Source organism: Podarcis vaucheri, assembly GCF_965113315.1.
Source record: "Podarcis vaucheri genome assembly, chromosome: Z".
NCBI lineage: Eukaryota > Metazoa > Chordata > Lepidosauria > Squamata > Lacertidae > Podarcis > Podarcis vaucheri.
The window spans coordinates 36,158,352-36,180,710 of record NC_138758.1 but is presented as its reverse complement, the minus strand read 5'-3'; the positions used below and the strand labels follow the sequence as shown (position 1 = coordinate 36,180,710).

Here is a 22,359-nt window from a genome sequence, read left to right as displayed (position 1 = left end):
CAGCAGTGAATTGGATGCTCTGACACAGCTTTATCAGACGCTGTCCATTAAAAATTTATGCTCCAATCGTAATGTGATTTGTATATCTACTATATGTTTTGGAAAGTTGCCTGCCTGTTTGCTATGCATTTGGACACCTCTTAAGATACTGCAAGCAAATTTTACATGATGGTTCCCAAGACCAACGAGAAGGTTCTCATCTATGTCCTGATAAAATTACAGATAGGTAGCCGTGTTGGTCTGCCATAGTCAAAATAATTTTTTTCCCCTTCCAGTAGCACCTTAAAGACCAAGTTAGTTCTTGGTATGCGCTTTCGTGTGCATGCACACTTCTTCAGATACACTGTATCTGAAGAAGTGTGCATGCACACGAAAGCACATACCAAGAACTAACTTAGTTGGTCTTTAAGGTGCTACTGGAAGGAAAAAAATTTTATTCTGATAAAATTAGACACCATTTTTAATCGAGATGGTGGACAAACCAATTTCAAAACTAAAATGATTCTCTTTTTTGTTTCTTAGACTTTCCAAGTATGAGGCTGTTACCCTTACGTATTTTTATTATTATTATCTCTATTGGTTTATGGGTAGTTTTCATTTATATTTTTTTTCCAATTTAGGGCTTGCTTTTCTTGCTGATGTTCCCACCCCCTTTCCCCATAATCTCTCCCTGACCCTTTCTGTGTTCTCAATTAATGTCTGAAGGGCATTTCTTGAATGTGTGTGTTCTGAGATCAATAAAGCAATTACTTTTCAGTCCTAGCGTATAATAACCTGCAGGAAGGAAAAAAAAACTGGGGAAAGAGTGGGCGGGGGAACCAACATTTCAGGAGGGGGGGGGCATCAGGCTTGAAATATTGGCTACCAGTGCCAAAGCTTAAGAATAGGTTTCCATTATAGATTTATGTTATGTTACAGCTTTGAAAGAAGCATGCTGGAGTGGGGGGTGGGATACCTGGTACAGCCACTTCCACTGGAATGGAACGGCGATCTTGATGAGAATAGCAATGATCCGCGTGAAGTAAATGTAGCACACAATCTGTGAGCAGAGGGAGAGGATCAGAGTTAGCAGTCAGAACGACGGAGACACAGCCCTTGAGAGACTCACGCCCCACCAATAAATCAAAATCTCGCCAGGGATTTGGGGCAGAGGCACAGCGTACATAGAAAGCACACCCAACACACATTTAAAGCACATGAAAATCAGTGTGGTGCAATGATCAGAGTCTTGGGCTAGGACCTGGGAGACCAGGAATCAAATCCCCACTCAGATTCATGAAGCTCACTGCATATGAACTTGCTTCCCAGCCTATAGGCTACTTCACAGGGCTGTTGTGGGGATAAAATGAGGAGGGGGAGAACCATGTATGCTACCCTGAGCTCCTTGGAAATAAGGGTGGGATATAAATGCAATACACAAATAAACAAATGGCTTTCCCTCAAAGAATACTGGGAGCGGTAGTTTCCCCATCACATAGCTCAAATTCAGAATTCCCTTAACAAACTACAGCTCCCAGGATTCTTTAGGGGGAAACCATGCAATTTCAGTGTGCAATGGATGGGCTTTCTATGCATCTGTAAGTCGGCTGGGAATGCCTCTCACAAAGGTGGAATTGGAGGAATGGCAGCGCTTGATTTCCATCTAATCATTTGAGTCACAGCGAATCAACCTGTTACTAATTTTGATGGATCCCATTTTTGTTTCAATGGGCTGGTGCCTTCTAGGGAAGATAATTACCTCACGCAGGGACTGCCCAACAAGCATATTCTTCTTCTCCTGCCAGAGAGGCAAGGCATTTGGCAACAGTTATAACTGAAACCACCTCGTTTCAGAAAACTCAATGTGGCTTATGGTGGGTGGAGGGGCGGGGGTGGCGGCATCCAAGCAGACTTCCCAGCCAGGCACTTACCAGGGTAGGACCAATCTAATAGTCAATTCTCCAGGTCTCTCAGGGCAGTCTGTCCTTCACTGGTAGCTCAGTAGCAGAGCACACACAACGGAAGTTTGGGTGCCACTGAGCTTGCTGAGAGGGTTTTGCACAGGGTTAAAACAGAGCAACAGACTCCCAGATTCCCAGACTGTCCCTGTACCTTTGACCTATGGTGCTGACCTTCCTATCTCTTTAATGTTAGACTGATACATCCTAGGCTGCATCCTGTTTGCAATTTCCTCCTTCTACTTCTCTCTCTCAAGAGGTAATCTTTGATCTATTCTGTGAGAACAAAGGATACAGCATGGCTGTCTTTGTCTTCTCTAGATTAGCGAGTTAGCTTAGAACTTGAAACCATTTCCAACCAAGTGACAAGCTTCCTATAATAAACAGCTTTGCTGTTTTCTTACTGTACAAGCATCTCAGTGTGTGTGACTGCAGCAACTGAAGTCTACGCTCTGACAAGAGACACAAGCCATGCTCTGCACACTGGAAATTCTAACAGCACATGATTTGCACACAGAAGGTCCCAGGTCCAATCCACATGGGCATTTCCAGGTAGGAGTGGGAGAGGTTCCCTGCCTGAGACCCTGGAGATCTGCTGCCTATCAGCACAGAGAATGTGGAACCGGGGCTCTTTACAAAGCAGTTCCCCTTAGTCCCTTGCGGATGTTCACAGAATCACAGAACTGTAGCACTGGAAGGGACCCAAAGGGTCATCTAATGCAATCCCCTGCAATGTGGATGAACTCCCAACTCCAATTACTCCCCAGTCAGCCCAGCCAATGATCAGGGATGATGGGAGCAGTGGCCCAACAACATCTGAAGCCACCAGGTCAGTGAAGATTTAGCATTATTATTTATTAAATTGGTATACTGTTCTTCATCTGAATGCCACAGGGCAATTCACAACATAAAAATATAAAACGAAAACACAAAATACGCAATAAAACAAAAATACAACAAACCAATAATCCCCCTTCCTCAAACAGATTTAAAAGGACATGGAATGTTAATCAGAAAAAGGACTAGTTAAAGAGAAACATTTTTGCCTGGTGCCCAAAGATACCGTATTTTTCTGTGTATAAGATGCCCCCCATGCATAAGACGATCCCCCCTTTTAAACTCAAAATTAAGAAATCGTTATTTTAAACATCAAGCAGAACAATTTTAATATGTTACTAAATATTCAAAGTACCGGCACCAGTGTAGCAATCCCCAAGATCACCCAAAGTTGTTGAGCATTTTTTCGTGAGATTGCGGAAGTGGTAAGTGAAAAGATTGGCAGTTCCAGCAGCTTCTTCATGGCAGCCTCACGAAAGCAAGTAGTGTTTTTTCTTTTTTTAAATAACAAACAAACAACAACCCCATGCATTCATCATCCATGTATAAGACAACCCCCTACTTCTGACTAAACAAATTTAGCAACACACATTGTCTTATACATGGAAAAATACAGTATATAAGGAAGGCACCAGGCAAGCTTCCCTAGGGAAAGACTTCCACAAAGAGGAAGCCACCGCAGAAAAGGCCCATTCTTCTGTTTCTAGCCTCTGGACCCTCTCGTGGATGAGGCACAGAAAGAAGGGCCTCGGATGATGGTCGGTTTATATGGGGAGAGGCAGCCCTTGAGGTATTGCGATGCTAAGCCATTTAAGCTTTATAGGTCAAAACGAACACTTTGAATTAGGCTTGGAAACTAATTCACAGCCAGTGCAGTTGTGTCAGAATTGGTGTAATATACTTAAACCATCTTGCCCCAGTGAGCAACCTGGCAACTGAATTCTGCACTAGCTTAAGTTTCCGAACCGTCATCAGAGGCAGCCATACACACAACACGTTGCTATAATCTAACCGAGAGGTTACCAAGGCATAGGTGACAGAAGTTGGGCTACTCCTGTCCAGATAGAAGTGCAGCTAGGCCCCCAGCCAAAACTAATGGAAGGCACTCTGTGCCACCGACAGCACCTGAGCCTCAAGCAACAGCAATGGATCCTGGAGTACCCCCAAACCACTCCTTCAGAGGGAGTGTAACCCCATCAAGAGCAGGCAACCTCCCATTCATCTGGTCTAGGGAACTACCCACTAATAGTGCCTCAGCCTTATCTGGATTGAGCTTCAGTTTACTGGCTCTCATCTAGCCCATTATTGAGGCAAGACAATGATCCAGCACATCCACTGCCTCACTTGGTGTAAAGAAGAAGAAGAGCTATGTGTCATCATCATAATGATGATAACACATTCCAAAGCTCCAGATGACCCCACTCAGCGGTTTGATGTAGATGTTAAACAACATGAGGGATAAGGAGCCCCATAATGAAGGCTCCATGGAGCTGAACAGCATCCCTCAAGCATCACTCTCAGGAAATGGCCATCCAAGTAGGACCAGAACCACTGCAAAGCGGTGCCACCATGGTCGATGATATAAAAAACTGCTGAGAGGTTGAAGAGAATTAACACCGACACATTTCCTCTGTTTCTCTCCTGACAGAGGTCATCCTACAGGACAACTAAAGCGGTTTCTGTGACAAAACTGGGCCTAAACCCTGACTGAAGTTGATCTAAAATATCAGTTTCCTCCAAGATTGCCTGGATCTGGTCCACCACCATTCGCTCAAAAACTTTACCCAAGAAGGGGAGATTGGCAACTGGCCAGTAGTTACTCAAGATTTTCCAAATCCAGGGAGGGTTTGTTAAGGAGTGTTTTACCACTGCCTCCTTCAAGCAGACAGGGATTAACCCCTCTAGCAAGGAGACACCTGCCTGGCCCAGCCAACTGTCCCCTTCCTGCTAGTTTTTATCTAGCAGGGACAAGAATGCAAGTGGTCAACCTGACTGATTCAAGCATCTTGTCCACATCCCTCAGCCTTACTAATTGAAACTCATCCAACACAACAGGACTAGACAGTGCTCTGGACACTCCTTCAGATTCATCTTCAGAGTCAAGATCCCAGTAGATGCAAGCTATTTTATCAACAAAATGCTTTGCTAATAAGTTACAGCGAACTACCACCAGTTCTGCAACCTTCTTTGGGCGAGACAGTAAGAGGCCCCAGCACCACCCAGAAAAGCTCTGCCAGAAAGTACAATGAGGATGCAATTGCGGCAGCAGAGTATGCCTTCTTTGCTGCCTTAACTGCCACTAGATAGTCCTTACAAGTGTTCAATTGCATTGAACTAGTTTTCCTACACTTGTGTTTCAGCTGTCTCCTAGCTTGTTTCCTCGCCCTATGCTCCGGGATATACCAGGAAGCCCAGTGGGCTCCACATAGTGGGAGAGGGTGCTCAGGGGCAATCGTGTCAGTTGGGGCTTTGATGGGAGGGCCAGTCATATCAGCCAGAAAATCCTCCAGGGCCATCTGGAAACCCATTGGATCCATTAGCCTCCGAGGGTGGGCCATCCTAATAGGTTCCCTGCCTCTGCAGAGAGGGAAGAGTGCCTAAAATCTCAACAGGAGGTTACTTGTGAGATCTCCAAAGCATGGCGTCTATTGAAAGAGGCTATGCAGCTGCTTACTCCTGGCCCCAATGAGCAAGCAAGAGCAGTTCAGAAGCAGTGGAGGAGGGTTAGTTAGACGGTGCCAAAGTGTGGGACCAGCAACGAGGACTCCCCACTCACAGCTGCTCATGTCAAACTCCTTACCATGACGTAGTAGTGCCGGAACAGCTTCAGCTTTGCTAGGTTAATAGCAGCTGTGGAAAAAGGAGAAAGTATGGATGGTTGAAGACGGGAGGGGCAAGGTGGCAAAAGCTTGTCTGCAAAGGGAGAAAAATGTAGCATTTATGCAAATATTGTTGTTTAACCCAAAGGTCTCCAAGAGACTCAAAACACAAACCTCTGAGTTCCATGAGCTCTTGATGAACACACAAAAGTTTTTATCAAACCCTATCCACAACCCACATTCTGAGGAATGCAAGTGAAATGAAGTCAAGAAATATCAATCAAGTCATTTATCAATCATCAGTCACCACTGGAATTAGAAAATGCAAAATATAAGGAAGTAGAACAAGTGAAAATAATAGGGTATCATAATACTCTGTGCATGCCCAGGCCCTTGACTTCTTAGGCTCATGGTCCCTAATTAATTTTTTCATACCATACCTTGTAAACTTCTTTTCTACCCATGGCCCTTTTGACCCCTAGATCTTTATTCACCTCCTGCACAATCTCATATTGACCCTGTAGAAAACCCTGCACTTTACCATTTTAAAAAAATGATACAACACACCTACAATTCAGTCTTCTCCAGGATAAACATACCCAACTGCTCCTGATAAGACTTGATTTCCAGGCCCCTTATCATCTGCGTCACCCTCCTCTGCACATGGGTGGCCATCAGGCTTAAGAAGATTCACTACCTCTGCACTGGACCACATGCACGCGCGCGCGCACACACACACACACACACACAATATCTCTCAGGCCAGAACCTATTCAGAAGGCCAAGATGCAGGGAGGCTGAAAGCCTGGGCTATAAATAAGCCAAAATTCTCTTTCCACCTGCCAAGTTAGCATTTGCTGGCTTCCGCCTTGCCAGAGACCCAAAGCCATGCTGGTTTCAAGGACAAGGTGTTGGGGGGCGGGACATGTGAGAGAGGAGTCCACAGAGTGCGGTGATGGAAAACAAGGCTAGCTGCAGTGCCATCAACTTAAGGAGGGGGGGGGGAGTGGAAACGGAGAAGCCTCTGCTGCAACCTGAAGGAGAGAGTGAAGGTTGAGAAACTGGCATTGCTTTGAGGAGGACAGACTCTCTTTGCCACGCAGAACAAAGTCCCTCAAATGAGGACACTGACTGGTCCTGCATTTTATGTTCACTGGGGACAAACCAAAATGGTCATAAGGATGGAGCAACTCTCCTATGAGTAAACACTGCAGAGTTTGAGACTTTTTACTTTAGAGAAAAGGCAAGCAAGAGACGATTTGATAGTCTATAAAACAATGCATGCCATAGAGACACTGGACAAAGAAATGTTCCCCCTCTTTCTCTCTCTCCCCCTTCCTCTCGTTAACAATGGGAGTCACAGACATCCTAAGAAAGTGAACGTTAGAAGGTCCAGGACAGATAAAAGGAAAGGGTTCCCTCATGCGGTGCATAGTTGACCTATGGAACTCACTCCTGCAGGAGGCAGTGAGGGCCAGAAACTAGGAAGGCTTTAGAAGAGCACTGGACAAATTCATGGAGAATTCTATCAACAGCTACTAGCCATGGTGGCTATGCTCTGCAGTAACGCTTCTGAATACCAGCTGCTGGAAACCAGAGGAGGATAGAGGGCTCCTGTGCTCAGGTTCTGCTTCAGCGTTTTCCACAGGCACCTAGGGAAGCTCACAAGCTGAACCTGAACATGCCAGCACTCCCCCCTTCTTATTCCCAGAAACTGGTATGCAGAGGTTTAACGGCCTCTGGATGTGAGAGCACTGCTGGATCAGTCCACAGACCCATCAAGTCCAGCATCCTGTCCTCAGAGGGGCCAAGCAGATGCCTATTATGGGGAGGACCTAAGTGCCTCTGGCAGTGGAGGTAGCACACATCCATCACAGCTTGCAGCCGGACCCAGCCTTATCCTTCATGAATTTGTCCGATCCTCTCTTAAAGCTGTCTGAGTTCACTTCGATCTGTCAAAAGAAGACAACAGACCCCACACCAGCAGCAGCTAAGGCTCATTCCGGTAAGTCGTGCTGCGGTCATAATGGGACAGAGCCACACTCAATCATAAGGAGCAACATGGTTCCCATGACACATCCGCGCAGGTTAGTCAATGAGCATTATGACGAGGGAGCCCAGAGCCATGGCGCTGGTTGACTGGAAAGGCTAGGGAGAGATCTTCCCCACCCAGGACATGGCTCTTCTTATTGGCACAGCCAGGAACAGCAATCAATGGCAGATGGCGCAGCTGTCACACTTGGCTTGAGGGCATGAGGAGTGTGGCTTCCTGTTGTTCCCCTGACCTTGCCGAGGGCAAAGGGGGCACCAGCCTAACAGGAACCGCCATGCAATTTGCTTACAAAGCAGTCAAGAACTCTCCTGCAGAACAACTGTGAAAAGGGGATAATTTATACCGCACGGGTCTTGCCCGGCACTGCGCAAAGAGAGATATATTTTCATTTGTCATTATTTTCAGAGACAAAAAAGAGGCCTCTCTGCATCAGAGACAGAGGGGTTTTTTTTCAACCCAAGGGTCACATCCCCTCCTAGTCTATGTTTCTGAGGGTCACAAGCCAACGGTGGGCGGGGCCAACAGTAAAAGTGGGTGGAGCAACAAATGCTTTTTGGGGGGGTTGTATTTTTTCCCAAAGTAATCCAGCAGTGTATAAGTCTTACAAAATGAATAAAATAGATTCATTTATTTCATAAAATGTATGCACTGCTTGATTCCAAGGCACCTGCCTGAAATCAACAGGCAGGGAGTTCCAAAGTGTAGATGCTGGATTGACAAATAAATAAATAAATGGTCATTTGTTTTAAACCGTTTTTTAATGCTATATTTTAAATTGTTGTGACCCACTCCTGAGATGCTAGGGTAAAGCACAGGTAGTAAGTGAAAAATTGTTGTAATCAGGTGCTTTGATTTGCAGTGTTGGCACTGAAGAAAAATTCTGGAGCGAGAAACTATTGTCATTTAACTGAATTGTTTTTAGCTATTCAGTTAAAATGTTAGGAGAAAAACATTTATTCTAAAGCAAGAGAGAGAGAGAGAGAGAGAGAGAGAGAGAGAACTGGATTAAATATAGAGGGTCATGGGGAGAAGAGTGGAACAGTATACCGTGCGGTTATTCTGCATTTTTCTGTCGTTTCTTTTTTCCATTCCCACCTAGCCTCCCAATTAGTGGTGAACTGACTGAAGGGGGATGGGTTTTCTCTCTCTAGCCACCCTCTTCTTCCAAACTTTTAAGCATAAAGGAAAAGAGACAGCAGCAGGCCAGAGGGGTGGGTGAGAGAGAAAATCACAGAGTCCATTTATGACTCAAAGCTACCAGCCCAATTGCCTTTAGCCTCTTATTTTGGGAACATAATGGATTGTGATTCATTTGGTATGCTTAAAAAAGCGCAAGGTGAGGAGATGATAGCTAAAGAACTTGCCTGCCATTTCAAAGGTTGGGATTTTTTAATGACTTATGTTCCCCTGCAGAAGTAGCTCCTACTTGTTCTAATTTCAGTGTTGCAAGAAGTATGCATCTGAATACCTCCTGCAGACAGGCGCCTTGCATTGTCCTGATTAACAGGTCCTAGTGGGCTTGTCCAAGACCTACTTGCATGCTCACCTATGGCAAGTGCTGATTGTCTCCAGGCAACCAGGAACAGAGGCTTTTCTAAATGGCACAAGAGATTAGCTCCTCCCACTGTGCCCTCTCTTTGGGCTTTTTGGAGCACTGAAGACCACGCAGACAAGCGCGGCTGGAGAAAAGAGTTTTAAGAATATAAGAAAAGGAAAAGGCCGATGGCCAATCTAGTCCAGCATCCTGTTCTCGCAGATGCTTGTGGGAAACTCACATGCAGGATTCAACCACAAGAGCAAGCTCCCCTCCTCCTTTTCAGAAGCATTGCAGCCGCCAAATTTGAGGCAGAGCATAGCATGTGGCTGGTAGCCATCGAAAGCCCTCTGTTAAATCCCCATCTAAGGCCAGCCATGTTGGTGGCCATCCCTGCCTACTGAGGGAGTTCCACAGTTTAACTATTGTGCTGTGTGAATAAGCCCTTTCTTTTATCTGTCCTGAACCTTCCAACATTCAGATTCATTAGGTGCCCACAAGTTCTAGCATTTATAAGAGGGGGGGGGGACCTTCTTTCCACTTTCTCCATGCCACACATCATTTTATGAGCTTTTATCGTGTTGTTTTGTACTTGCCTTTTATCTAAAGTAATGTCCCAAACGCTGGAAGCTTTCTCTACAGTGAAGTCACCCCATCCCCACTATTTTGGTTGCCCTTTTCTGAACCTTTTCCAACTCTTGCAATATCCTATTTGAGGAGAGGCAAATGCTCCCTTTACCTGCTACACAGAGAGCTTCATTCAATTCAAATAAGTCACCTTGACAGACACTGTCCCCTCCTTGGCCCCAGCATCATCTTATACTGGGCTCCTTCCATTTCTCTTTCCCAGCCTTTTCCTCTAATTTTATTGCTTGCCCTTGCAATGTGCCCAGTGGCGCTGAGCAAGGGAAGCACAGAGTTTGAGAAACCAGAGTAGGTGTTCTCTTACATGGAAACACCTCTCACAGTGCCTAGCAGACTATTTTTACAACGCTGAAAGAAGTCAACAGGAAGGGAGAATGTCCGGATGTCACTGAAGATGGGCAGTTTCAGCTTAAACTGGCAAGAGCAGGCATTTTCCAGAATATGCCTGCCAGTTATGAACAAAGGAAGCTGCCAAGTCAGACCACTGGGCTCATCTAGCTCAGTGCTGTCTACACTGACTGGCAGCTGCTCTTCCAGCCCTACCCAGAGATGCCAGGGACTGAACCTTTGGACCTTCTCAATGCAAGGCAGATGCGCTCTGCTGAACAACAGCCCTTCAGCTAAAAACAAAGCAAGATTCTAGTCTTCATCATCAGTTCTGAATAAATAGTAACATAGAAAGCTGCATAAACAGAATCAGAACATTGGAGCCCATCTAGCTCAGTACTGTGCTCACTGACTGGCAGCTGCTTTCAGGCAGGGGGTCTTTCCATGGCCCTGCCTGGAGATGCCACCGAGCTATGGATGTAGGAATAGAATCAACCAACTTACCTTCATGTTTATTTATTAAGTTTGACCTCCGTTTCCTTCACTGAAATATGAAAAGGGAGAAGCAGAATACCTGGGGCGGGCCCCTTTTCCCTATGAAATCACCCCAAGGGAAACCTAGACTGCTCCTCCTTGTGGCTTTCCTTCCACCAGTCTACTAGTGTGATTTGATTCCAAAGGATAACTGAGGCCCTCCGAACTGCTGCATTACGAATTCTTGCTTGCTGTTGCTGGTACCGTTTGCACTCTCTCTCCCCCCACCTTATCGCCACATTCATTTACTACATCTTTTATTATTTCATTATCTGCTGGGCTCCTGGCAAGCCGCCTTGGGAGATGCACTTGCACAAAATGGCAGGCTATAAATATTTTTTAATAATTTAAAGCAAAAGCCCTCCAGGCTGCCAGCTTCAATGCAGGAAAGGTACACCATAAATCAACCACCAGACAACTCTGGATGCAGACGCCCATCTCTCTCTCTCTCTTTCGCCAGCATCGACCGTGGGGTGCACATTTGACTGGCCAAATATTTCACCGGCAGACCTATCCACCCTTGAACCAAGAACATATAAGTTTATGTGATCAATTTTGCGCAGAGAGTTTCCTAAATATCTGCACAGGGATTTTACTTCTTAAATAAAATGCATCAAGCAGTCTAGCATAACGGGCTCTAGCATGGGCTCACAAGAATATATATATATATATATATATATATATATATATATATATATAGATAGATAGTAGAAAGTTGGGGGGAGAAACGCAGAGTAAAAGTGACAGCAGCGTGTTTGCACGAAGGTCGCAGATCACAGATTTATAGAATCATAGAGCTGGAAAGGATGTCAAGGGTCATCTAGTCCAACTCTCTGCAATGCAGAAATCTCAACTAAAGCACCCAAGACAGATGACCATCCAACCTCTGCTTAAAAACCTCCAAGGAATGAGGGTCTACCATCTTCTGAGGGAGCCATTCCAATTTCCAACAGCTGTTACCGTCAGAAATTTCATCCTAATGTTTTAAAAATCTCCTTTCCTGTACCTTGAAGCCATTGGTTTGGTCCTAACCTCCAGAGCAGGAGAAAACAAACTTGCTCCATCTTCCATGTGACAGCCCTTTGGATATTTGAGATGGCTACCATATCTCTTCTTAGTCACCTCTTATCCATGTTAAACATACCCAACTCCCTTAATCATTCCTCATAAGGGTTGATTTCCATACCCTTGAACATCTTCGTTTGCCTTCTCTGCACACGTTCCAGCTTGTCAATAGCTTTCTTAAATTATGGTGCCCAGAACTGTACATAGTACTCCAGGTTGGTCCGATGAAGGCAGAATAGAACAGTACTATTACTTCCTTTGATCTGGACACTAAATCCTTTTCAAATGTACTACTAGTAAGCCAGGTGTTCCCCATCTTATATTTGGTGCAGCTGGTTCTTCTTGCCAAAGTGCAAAACCTTTCATTTGTCCCTATTGAAATTCGTTTTGTTAGTCTGGGCTCAGCTCTCCAATCTGTTAAAGTCATCTTGAATCCCAATGCTGTCTTCTGCGGCATTAGCTACCTCTCCCCAGCTTGGTGTCATCTGCAAATTGGATGAGCATCCCCTCAATTCCTTCATCCGAGACACTTTTGTCCAGGATGATAAGGAATCCTTAGTGAACGCTTTTTGGATTCAGTCAACCAGCTACAAATCTACCTAACAGTTACCTCACCCAGCCCACAGTTTACCAGCTTGTCAACAAGAATATCATGGGGCACTTTGTCAAAAGCCTTACTGAAATCAAGATACACTACACCCACAGCATACCCCTGATCCACCAAGCTTGTAACTCTATGACAAAAGAAATATGATTCATGTGGCATGACTTATTTTTGAGAAACCCATGCTGGGTCTTAGTAATCACAGCATCTTTTTCTAAGTGCTCACGGACTGACTGTTGAATTATATGTTCTATGACATTTCCTGGTATCAACGTCAAGCTCACTGGTAGGTAGCTACATGGGTCTCCCTCCCTTTTTTTGAAGTTGGGGACATTTGCTCACCTCTAATCCTCTAGGTCTTCACCTGGTTTCCAAGAATTCTCAAATATTATAGACAGAGACTCTGAGTGTATACCTGCATGCTCCTTTAGTTCCCTTGGGTATAGGCCTTGCACATTTGAGCCAAGTGTTCCCTTAACACCTCTTTTCCTACCTTGGGCTACAGCTCCATCTTTCCTTTCCTTTTTCTGTTATCATAAGGTTGGATACTATTGCTTTTGGGTGAAGACAGAAGCAATGTAGGCACTGAGCAGTTCTGCCTGTCACCCAATTATATTTCTCCATCTTCACCATGCAGAGGACCTACTATTTGCTTATTCTTCTTGCTTTAAACATAGCCAAATACACCTTTTTATTATTCTTAAGCCCTCTTGCAAGCCTGAGCTCATTCTGAGCTTTGGCCCATCTGACCTTCTCCCTGCAACTACTGGCTACTCCTGTATACTCCTCCTCCATGAATTCCCTGTTCTTCCATTTCTTGCACATGCCCTTCTTAAATCTCAGCTCATCTGGAAGCTCCTTATGCAGCCACACTGGTTTCTTTAGATGCCTCCCACTTTTCTTTCTTGTTGGAATTGTCTGCATTTGTGCCTTCATTATTTCACCTTTAATAAACTCCCATCCATCTTGGACTCCCTTCTCTTTGAGTATTTCTGACCATGGGATCTCATCCAGTAGCTAGCTCCTTAAGCTTTTGAAATCAGCCTTCTTAATGTCCAGAGGCCATGTCCAATTACATAGAGTTTTCCCTTGCCTCTAATCATGAAACCCAGGAGGTCATGATCACTTCCTCCCAAGTTTCCCAGTACTTCCACTTTGTCAATTAATTTCTCCCTGCTGATGAGGTCCAGGTCCAAGATAGATGATCCTGTTGATACTTCTTCCACCTTCTGGGAAATTAAATTGTCAGCAAGGCAATGGAGGAATTAGTTGGACCTTATGTTCTTGGCAGAGTGAGTTCCAATAGGTTATCAGGGAAGTTGAAGTCTTCCATAACTACTATAGCTCTCCTTTATAAATGTTTGGTAATCTGCTCTAGGAAGGCTTCATCCGAGTCTTCAGGTCCCACACTGAGTTCCTGGCATCTCCGTTTAATAAATAAAATAATGATGATGATAATAATGGCTCTAGTATCAGGAATGGGAAGGGCTCTCTCAGCCTGAGAAAGCAGCTGCTGGTCAGAAGAGGTAATCCTGAGCTAAAGAGACCAAGGGGCTGTCGACATAGGCACCTTCATATGACTGAATGCTGCATCAGTTAACACAGGCTTCCTAATAAATCTTAAAAAATAAAACAGATAACAAAAGTAACGATAGGAGCTAAAGATGGCAAACACCGTCTTGAGAGGCATGTCCCCTTTCTCTCTAGTTCGGTGGTTCTCAAAGTGGGCTGCACTGCCACCTGGGCAGTGGGATTACCTAAGAGGCAAGGGGGCAGCAGGGGGTACTGAAGGTGTAAATGACTATCAGATTTTGAAAAGCTGGGAACTACTGATTTTGCTGGATACAATTAATAGGTTTGAAGTCTCGCTACACAGTGAGAAAATCTGAATGCCCTTAAAAAAGATCAACAAAATGCCAGCATGAAGTGGGGGCAGGAAGGGACCGAACTTGTGTAGCTTCACTCCCCACAATAGTTTTATGGGGAGTAGGAGCTCAATGGTAATGAACAGCTTACCCTTCCCATCTGTTGCAGAAGCCTCCTGCAAATGTCTTATTGACCTAGAAGAGAGAATTAAGGTGAATTGGTAAGGAGGCACCATCTTATGAGTTCAAGTCAATAGATGCTCAGAAAAGAAAAAAATGGCAACACCAACCAACCAGAAGGAGGCACACAGACTGCAATGGGCTTTATGCAAGTGAGGAGCATCCTCTGCTGGCTAGGAAAACTTGCTGCAAGATTCCCTGGACCAGCCAGGCATGCAAGACAGACAAAGGCAGTTTTGAAACAAAACACACACAGAGGGAATCTTTTGACGTATTAGGTTTAATCTATTTGGTATCAAAGGAATTAGAGACAGTTATCAAGGCAGAGTAAAAACAAGATGGTGGGTGGAGTAAGTATTACTTATTTAAAGCATTTGTACCCTGCTCTTCTTGAGCCCCAAAGATTCCCAGAGAGGCTTAACATGGCATCAATTCATACAAGACAGTCCCTGCCTGCAGGCTTACAATCTAAAGGCCATGACACAAAAGGAAAAAGGGACAGGGAAGGTAGAGGGAGAAACAGACGAACTTCACATCACACTCACAATAGTTGCCCTCGCTGGTACTCACCATACAACTGGGAAGAGGATGGCGCCGCAGCAGAGCAAGTCGACCAGGAAAAGGATCTCTTTCCAGAGACCATACTCCGTTGTGCCTTCTTCTGTTGACTCAATGATGATGTAGGCTACGTTCGCCAGGACCTGGTTAGAAGGGCAGCAAGCAAGACATCAGTCACTTAAGCATCTGGAAACCCAAGCCTTATGAAGAACAGTTGAAGGAGTTGGGTATGTTTAGCCTGGAAAAGAGGAGACTGAGAGGAGATATGATGGCCATCTTCAAATATCAAAAGGGTGGTCACATGGAAGATGGAGCAAGCTTGTTTTCTCCTGCTCTGGAGGGTAGGACCCATACCAATGAATTCGACTTACAAGAAAGGAGATTCTGACTAAACATCAGGAAGAACTTTCTGACAGAAAGAGCTGGTACACAGTGGGACAGGCTCTCTCTGGAGGTGGTGGGCTTCCCTTCCCTAGAGGTTTTTAAGCAGAGGTTGGATGGCCACCTGTCATGTATGATGGATTTGAGACTCCTGCATTGCAGGGGGTCGGACTAAGCAACCGTTGGGGTCCCATCCAACTCTAAGATTTTATTATTCTTGCCTTTGTTTCATGTAACATTCCTAAGAATCCGGGTTGGGGGTCAATGATGACTTCATAAGCTCATAAAGGGTGTTCAAAGAACTCAGAAGTTCTTAGTTCATAAGTGCAACACGGCACACCCCTGCAGGGAAGGTCAAGGCCTCACCTGGAGTGGAATGACAATCATGAAAATCTTCTTGTCCTTGTCAGAAAGGATGTGCTTAATAAATGCCCAGCCTGTGCCAATGAGAGCAATGGTGATGAAGAGCAGAGCCCCCTTCAACCTGGTGAAAAAATAAATTAAGTTAAATTGGCATCAGCAGGGGGAGTAAATGCTTCCTTGAACAACTGTTTCAGAAGCTACATGCATGAAAACCAAGAAGAAAAAACCATGCCCATGTGATGTTGATAGTGCTCTACAGAGAAACTGATCAATCTTTATGTAAATGTCACCAGGGATTTCAAAAACATGTTATTTAATTTCTGTGCTTACACACCAAGCCATCTCAACAGGAGAAAGCAATTTAGGAAAATTAATCAATTAACTAGCAAAATGTACACAAAGGCACATATCAGAAGCACAGGAGAACACCAACCACATCTGCTTAAGGGTTACAGAAATGGGGTTGTGTCCAGTGCTGGTCTTACTCAGAGTAGGTGCACTGAAATTATTGAATGTGACCAACTTCGGCCCCTTAATTCCAAAGGGTCTACTCTGAGTTAGACTAGCATTGGCAGCAACCCCAGAATATAAAACATAATAAGGTAATCAGAAACAATATTATGAGTGTATATAGAGCAGGTGGCTTTGGCCCTCCATACATTTTTGGACTACAATTCCCATCATCCCTGGCCAACACTGTTGCTGGGGCTGTTGAGAGATACAGTTCAGGAACATCTGGAGGGCCAAATGTTCCCAATACAGCCAATACAGATGGAGGTGACAAAATAACTATTCTTGCACCTACAACGATTGGTACAGACATCAAGCAGGACCAACTCGGTCCTCCTCATGACCAATCATCTAAGGAGGAGAGGACCCACACACTCCCCTGGCCAGCCTCTGTGGAGGTGGCAAACCACATGGCGGACAGCATCATGGTCCACATACTTACAGGTGAGTGATGTAGTAGACAACAGCCCAGCCTTCAATGGGAAAACCTTGAGAGGAGATGTAGTGGTAATCAATCTGGAGGGGGAAAGGGCAGGAGTGATGTCAAAAGTGTGCAGCCAGCCAATAATCAAGCAGTATATGAACTTTGTTAAATAAATAAATATACCACCCAATGATTTGAAGATCTCACTGCCTTTTCTACATTTGTACGCACAGCTAATAATCATCAGTTTCATTTAAGACAGTTTTTTTTCTTTGTTAGTTGCAACTAAAAAACAAACAGTGGTTACTTACTGCATGGAAGACTAATGAGAGGGACTTGGTGAAAGGAAGAGCAGCCATCAGCCAGTGGATCTTGAACACATCAGCCCTGAAACAAAGGCAAGAGGGAAAGTCAGAAGAGAATAGTCCTGCTGAAACTCTCCTGATAGCTAATAATAATAATAATAAAATATCTATAATACAAAAGGCGAGTTTGAATCAAAATACTGTAGCAACAGAGCCCACTGACATCTACTGCTTTTTATTAAAATACTGTTACCCTTTCCTGGCAATGAATATTTATAGTTACAGGTATGCGCAGCAGGAAATAATAATGTACGCAAGACAGTTTTGATTCTCTCTCTCTTTCAGGACCAAAGTAAGGCGCTTATTTACGACAGTTTGAAAACCTATCTTGGTACGGCTACCCACATGGAAACAGCCAATTTCTGGAAGAGTGAGGAAGGATCTCTTTGGGGAGGTGGGCATGTGGGAACTGATGCTTGCTGAGAAGCCCTGAAGGCATAGGGTGGCATAAAAATTTAATAATTTAATTTAATAAATAATAATAATAAACAAAAGAGTGCAAAACAGCCCTGCTGGACCACGCTAGCAGCCCATCTAGTCCAGCATCCTGTTCTCACAGCGGCCACCCAGGAGCCCATGCAAAACCTGCAAGCAGGGCCTGAGCACATCTGTGATTTCCAGCAATTGCTATTCTGAAGCATTACTGCTTCCAACCATGGAGGCAGAGCATAGCTATCAGGGTTAGTGCACACTGATAGCCTTAGTCTCTTACACAGCAATGCAGGCTTGCTAGGGGCAAGACAGAACAGGAGGTCTTTACAGGTGACTGGTGGCCAAGTCTTGCACACATCAACCCCGACCCTGGATTTCAGAGGGATATGTTGACTTGATTGACATATATCTAAGATGTATGAAACAGATCTCACATCTGAGCACCAACTGTTGAAAACTATGCATTGTGGAGCCAAGAGTATATATGCTCTTTTAAACTGATGGATTTTATGTTTGCATTTATCTATTTGATTGCAGAAATTTGGCTCTCTCTGAATGAGTGGCTGCTTTGCTGAGGATCCCCACTTTACCTGCGTTTCCGAAGAGTGTGGATCCACACGGCTCCAAAGATGAAGAAGAAGAGGGCCATGGAGATGTAGAGCTTAGGGAGAGGGATCTCTCCTGCTGAGAGGTAGCTGCTTGGATTCTTCTCCATAATCTCAATCTGGAAGCAGACAAAGCATTGCACTATTAGCATCGTCATTTACTGAATGTGTATACACCACTCAACTGCCAAAGCTGCATCTAAGCCGCTTGCAAGCATAAAACTCATTATTTTAAAAACTGGCACATTTGATCAAAATAAACATTCACGCTATACAATGTTAATTGTTATCTCTGTTCAATCCTGTTTTCCCATCATTTTTCTTTAAACCAATTCAAGAATCAAGAATCTAGATGTTGACCACTAGTGATGAACCACATGTTGTGTAGATATTACTGTGAATTTACTATGCTATGTTTGTGATGTACAAATGACATGAGAAGATTTGGTCTGTTTATTTCTATCATTTATTTTTTCCTACGATTCCTGTTTATAAAACCCAATAAAAAGTTATTCAAAAAATAAAATTAAAATAAGCACCAACAATTAAAACATGCAATAAAACAAGACAAATGTAAAAGGAAAAAACCGTGTAGCAATTAAAGCAGTTTTAAAAAGAGGTTCAAGCCAGGAAATTAGGAAAATTGAAAAGGAGGTATCAGCACGGAGAATTCAGATCAGCAGAGGTTGCTCCATTTGGGTGAACTGTCCACTGCCCCACCAAACTCTGTCTGCTCCTAGCCAGCCCCCACCTGCCTGCCATATTGATTAGAACCAGTCCAGAGGGTGACCCTAGTTGTCAGTTTTCTCCTCCTCCTTAGTCTGTTTTGCCCCTTGTAGAATTCAGGAGGGGGGAGGAGAAGGAGAATAAAACCAGAATCAGTTGGCTCCGCCTGGTATGGTTCTGGCTCCGCCAACCACCAACTCTGGCTGGGCACGTCACTGGCTGTAGCTCCCTGCCTTCCACCCCACCAGTCCCAATGTACGGCAACTGCTGCCAATTTAGATGGTGCGCCTGAGATACCATGGGGCATTTCTAGCCAATAAATATTTTGGATGTCCTTCTCACACTCTCCCAAAGCAGTCCAGAACACCAGGAGGGAGCTGGGTGAGTGAGGAGTCTGGGTTCAAAGCAAAAAAAGGAAACTAAAGCCCAACTCACATCAAGAGTGAAGAGGAGCTGCTCATTCTTCGGGACACATTTGTGAAAATACAGACTGTAGAGGCCTTCTTGGTTTTCTGAGCTGATGTTGAAGGAGAACTGAGAAGAAGAAAGGAAATGTCAACAATCTGTGCAAATGTTCACGAGCCATTCCACTTTAAAGTAGTCCAACTAAGGTAAACAATTGTTTAAGAATTGGTGCCTGAGTTTAATTTTTTTCTCTGCCCTCCCTGTTCCTTTTCCCTTTTGTCTTATGGTTTTGTTTCCAGATTGTAAGCCTGTGGGCACTGACTGTATGTAAGCCACAATGGGAGGCTTTTTGGGGTACAAATGCCCTGAACAAATAATAAATAGCTCCGACTCTAAAACCAACTTCTTGCTTTCAGCTCAGCATTATTAATTTTTATACTGCTTCTGCCCAAGAGAGAAGCTTCCAAGCAGCTTACGACACTGAGTTACAAATCGATGAGTGCTCTCCCAAGTGATGCTATCAGAACTGAAGGACCAGACTTTTAAGACAGAGATTATTGTAAAAGAAATTATGGCTGACTCTGAAGATGGTTTGGAAACTTTAAACAGTGGGAGAGAGAGAAAAAGGAGGCAGCCCAGGTGTTGGTGGAATCCAGAGAGATGGAATATGGAACACTGATTATGCACCAATGGCACTGGCTTCCTGTCCATTTCTCACCATCACTGATCTGTACACCACCTTTCCACAGTTAAAACAATACTAATGGCAGCTTAGCACACCGAAGAAGTTGAATAATTCACCTTAACAATCACAAAAATGTAAAAAAAAAATTAAAAGTCATAAACAATAAATGAAAACATCTCAACAAGTGGACACCAAAATCAAGCAACCCCCATGTAATTCATAACAATAAAGATACAAAGAACTGTAATGACATAAATGAAAAAAATGAAGCATTTCCAAAATTTCAGATTTCTGGGCCCCAAGAAAGGCTTTTGAAGCAGATTTTGGTGATTGTTCAAGTTTAAGATGGAGAAAGTGGTATTTTAGGCAACTTCCAGCAAAGCAGACACTCACGCACCCGACTTATGTTTCAGGAGCACTGACCTGGAATGAATAGTGACCATCTTTGCTCTGGATGGGATGTGTCTTCTCTGGCGGCAACTGGATCAAGGAGCAATTGAGACAAAGTCAAGCTATTGCCAATTCATTAGGAACAGATTGAATTCATCAAAGAAAATGCTGATTGCAAAACCCTCATCTGCGCAGCCTTAAGATATGCAAAAAGTTGTTGTTAACTGAATTTGTATTTCACCCTTCCTCCCCAAGGAGCCCAGGGTGGTAAACAGGCACACCATTTAAAATTAAAAACAAGCAAAAGCAGATCAAAACATTCTAAAAACAATTACAATCAAAAACATTGAAAGGGGAGTTAGTTAAAAACTTTCTAAAAGAAGTTACAGCTAAAAAGGGTTGCCAGGAACAGGGTTCCTCAGTTTGGGTAAACAGAGCTGTTTTCAAACCCCTCCTGAAATTGAATATTGACAGAGAGGCATACACACCTCACTAGGGAGGGCATTACATGGGGGCGGGGGGAGACATAAAAAAGGTTCTGCTGCTCCTGCCCTGTGAACTGCAGTCATATAAAGGCCGTGTTACACAGCGCAACAGCATTAAAGTTCTGACCATCCCCAGAAGTGTCCAATGCCAGGGATGGCAAACCTGTGTTTGTCACTAGGTTCAAACTTTCCTTCAACTCTATGATGCTGTGATTCATCCCTGTACTGGCAGCGCAAAACGTGCTGAACTCTCCTTCACTGGAGGGTTTTTCAAACGGAGGTTGGGTTCCATCTGTCATGGATTCTTTAGCTGTGATTCCTGCATTGCAGGGAGTTGGAATAGATGAATCTTGGGTGATCCCTTCCAGCTTCACAGTTCTATTATCCTACGACTTTTTTTAGATGACAATTTCAGTATTTGGCTCTCCCCTTTCCCCTTATGCTCTTCACATTCTTTGGATGGTGTACTTGTTCTTACATTTTTCTGTTTTGTGTATGTCCATTCTGTTCCTAGTTGCTACATATTCTTAATCATCATCATCATCAAAATAAGGCAACAGCCTCTTACCTGGAGTTCTGTCACATTTTGCTTGGATTGTGGTTGCTTAGGATCTAGAGGCATAAAACACACAAGAGTGAGAACAGGGACCTTGGTCATTTACATAGTGGTCTGCACTACTGAGACCATCAGTCCTATGTGCTCAGTGCTCTCATGCTACCAGCTATGATGGCTATGCCCTGTAACTGGAGGCAGCAATGTTCCTGTGTATCAGTTGCTTGCGTCCTGCTTGTGGTTCTCCCATATAGGTCTCCCAGTGATTAGCCACCGCGAGAACAGGATGCTTAACGAAGATGGGCCCCTGTCAGCAAAAAGTTTCGATTTCCCCCAGTAAAAGAGATCCAAGAAGACTAATTCTGGCATTTTCTCCTGCAGGTTCTGTACAGCCAGGAGGGCTAACTGCCGCTGACAGACAACTAGGCCAAATCCATTTCTAAAGTCACTGGAACCAGTAGCTGCATTGCGGTAGTGATCTCTACTGACAGGCCATTGGCATGCACCTTTTCCTGATAAGGCACAGGACTGTGATATAGAGCATGCAACTGAAGCTGTTCATTAAATTAATGGCCAGCCATAAGTAGGAGAGACTTACCTGAATTCTGCTTGCTTCCCACATTCACACTCCCATCAGTGTCATCAAATATAATTTCTGGCAACTGGGGAATATTGGATTTGGGCTTGACTTGCACACTGGGGAGAAAGAGGGAATGCTTTAATAGCACAAAAATATTTATATGGGTAGAAAAAATATATGAGATGACATTGGAACCCTGGAAACTGCTGCCTTATGCCGTCAGAACACTGGTCCATCTAGGGCAGAACTGTCTACAATGACTGGCTCTCCAGGGTTTCAGGGCCAAGCTTGGGTGTGTAGAAACCAGCCTATTATATACAGGGTGAGCCCTTTAAAAGAGGCCTGCACCTAAAGCAAGGTAGATTTCAAATAGAATGGCATAAAGTGTGGAACGTAGAGATTAATGATAAATTCATGTGTGTTATCAAAGAAGGGGAATATGCAAGAGAAATTATATTGAGGAAATATAGAAGGCATTTGTGGAATTTGTACTGTTA

General features: G+C 44.2%; 1 protein-coding gene across 3 annotated transcripts in view; it reads right to left on the bottom strand.

Moving 5' to 3' along the window:
* The window catches only part of GPR107 (G protein-coupled receptor 107), a 49,340-nt gene that overhangs the window by 10,199 nt on the left and 16,782 nt on the right, over positions 1-22,359 (bottom strand). For 2 of the 3 annotated variants that reach the window (XR_014215652.1, XM_082208000.1), the window contains exons 5-16: positions 21,881-21,978; positions 21,298-21,341; positions 20,278-20,334; positions 19,200-19,298; positions 18,024-18,157; positions 16,948-17,023; positions 16,655-16,728; positions 15,706-15,823; positions 14,971-15,101; positions 14,372-14,415; positions 5,575-5,624; positions 956-1,039 (exon numbers count right to left, since the gene is read on the bottom strand). Coding sequence is in view for 1 of the 3 variants with exons in the window: in XM_082208000.1 (XP_082064126.1) it covers positions 956-1,039; positions 5,575-5,624; positions 14,372-14,415; positions 14,971-15,101; positions 15,706-15,823; positions 16,655-16,728; positions 16,948-17,023; positions 18,024-18,157; positions 19,200-19,298; positions 20,278-20,334; positions 21,298-21,341; positions 21,881-21,978 (1,009 nt within the window). In the remaining 2 variants the exon portion in view is untranslated. The remainder of the gene's footprint in view (positions 1-955; positions 1,040-5,574; positions 5,625-14,371; positions 14,416-14,970; positions 15,102-15,705; positions 15,824-16,654; positions 16,729-16,947; positions 17,024-18,023; positions 18,158-19,199; positions 19,299-20,277; positions 20,335-21,297; positions 21,342-21,880; positions 21,979-22,359) is intronic. The other variant, XR_014215653.1, reaches the window with a different exon arrangement.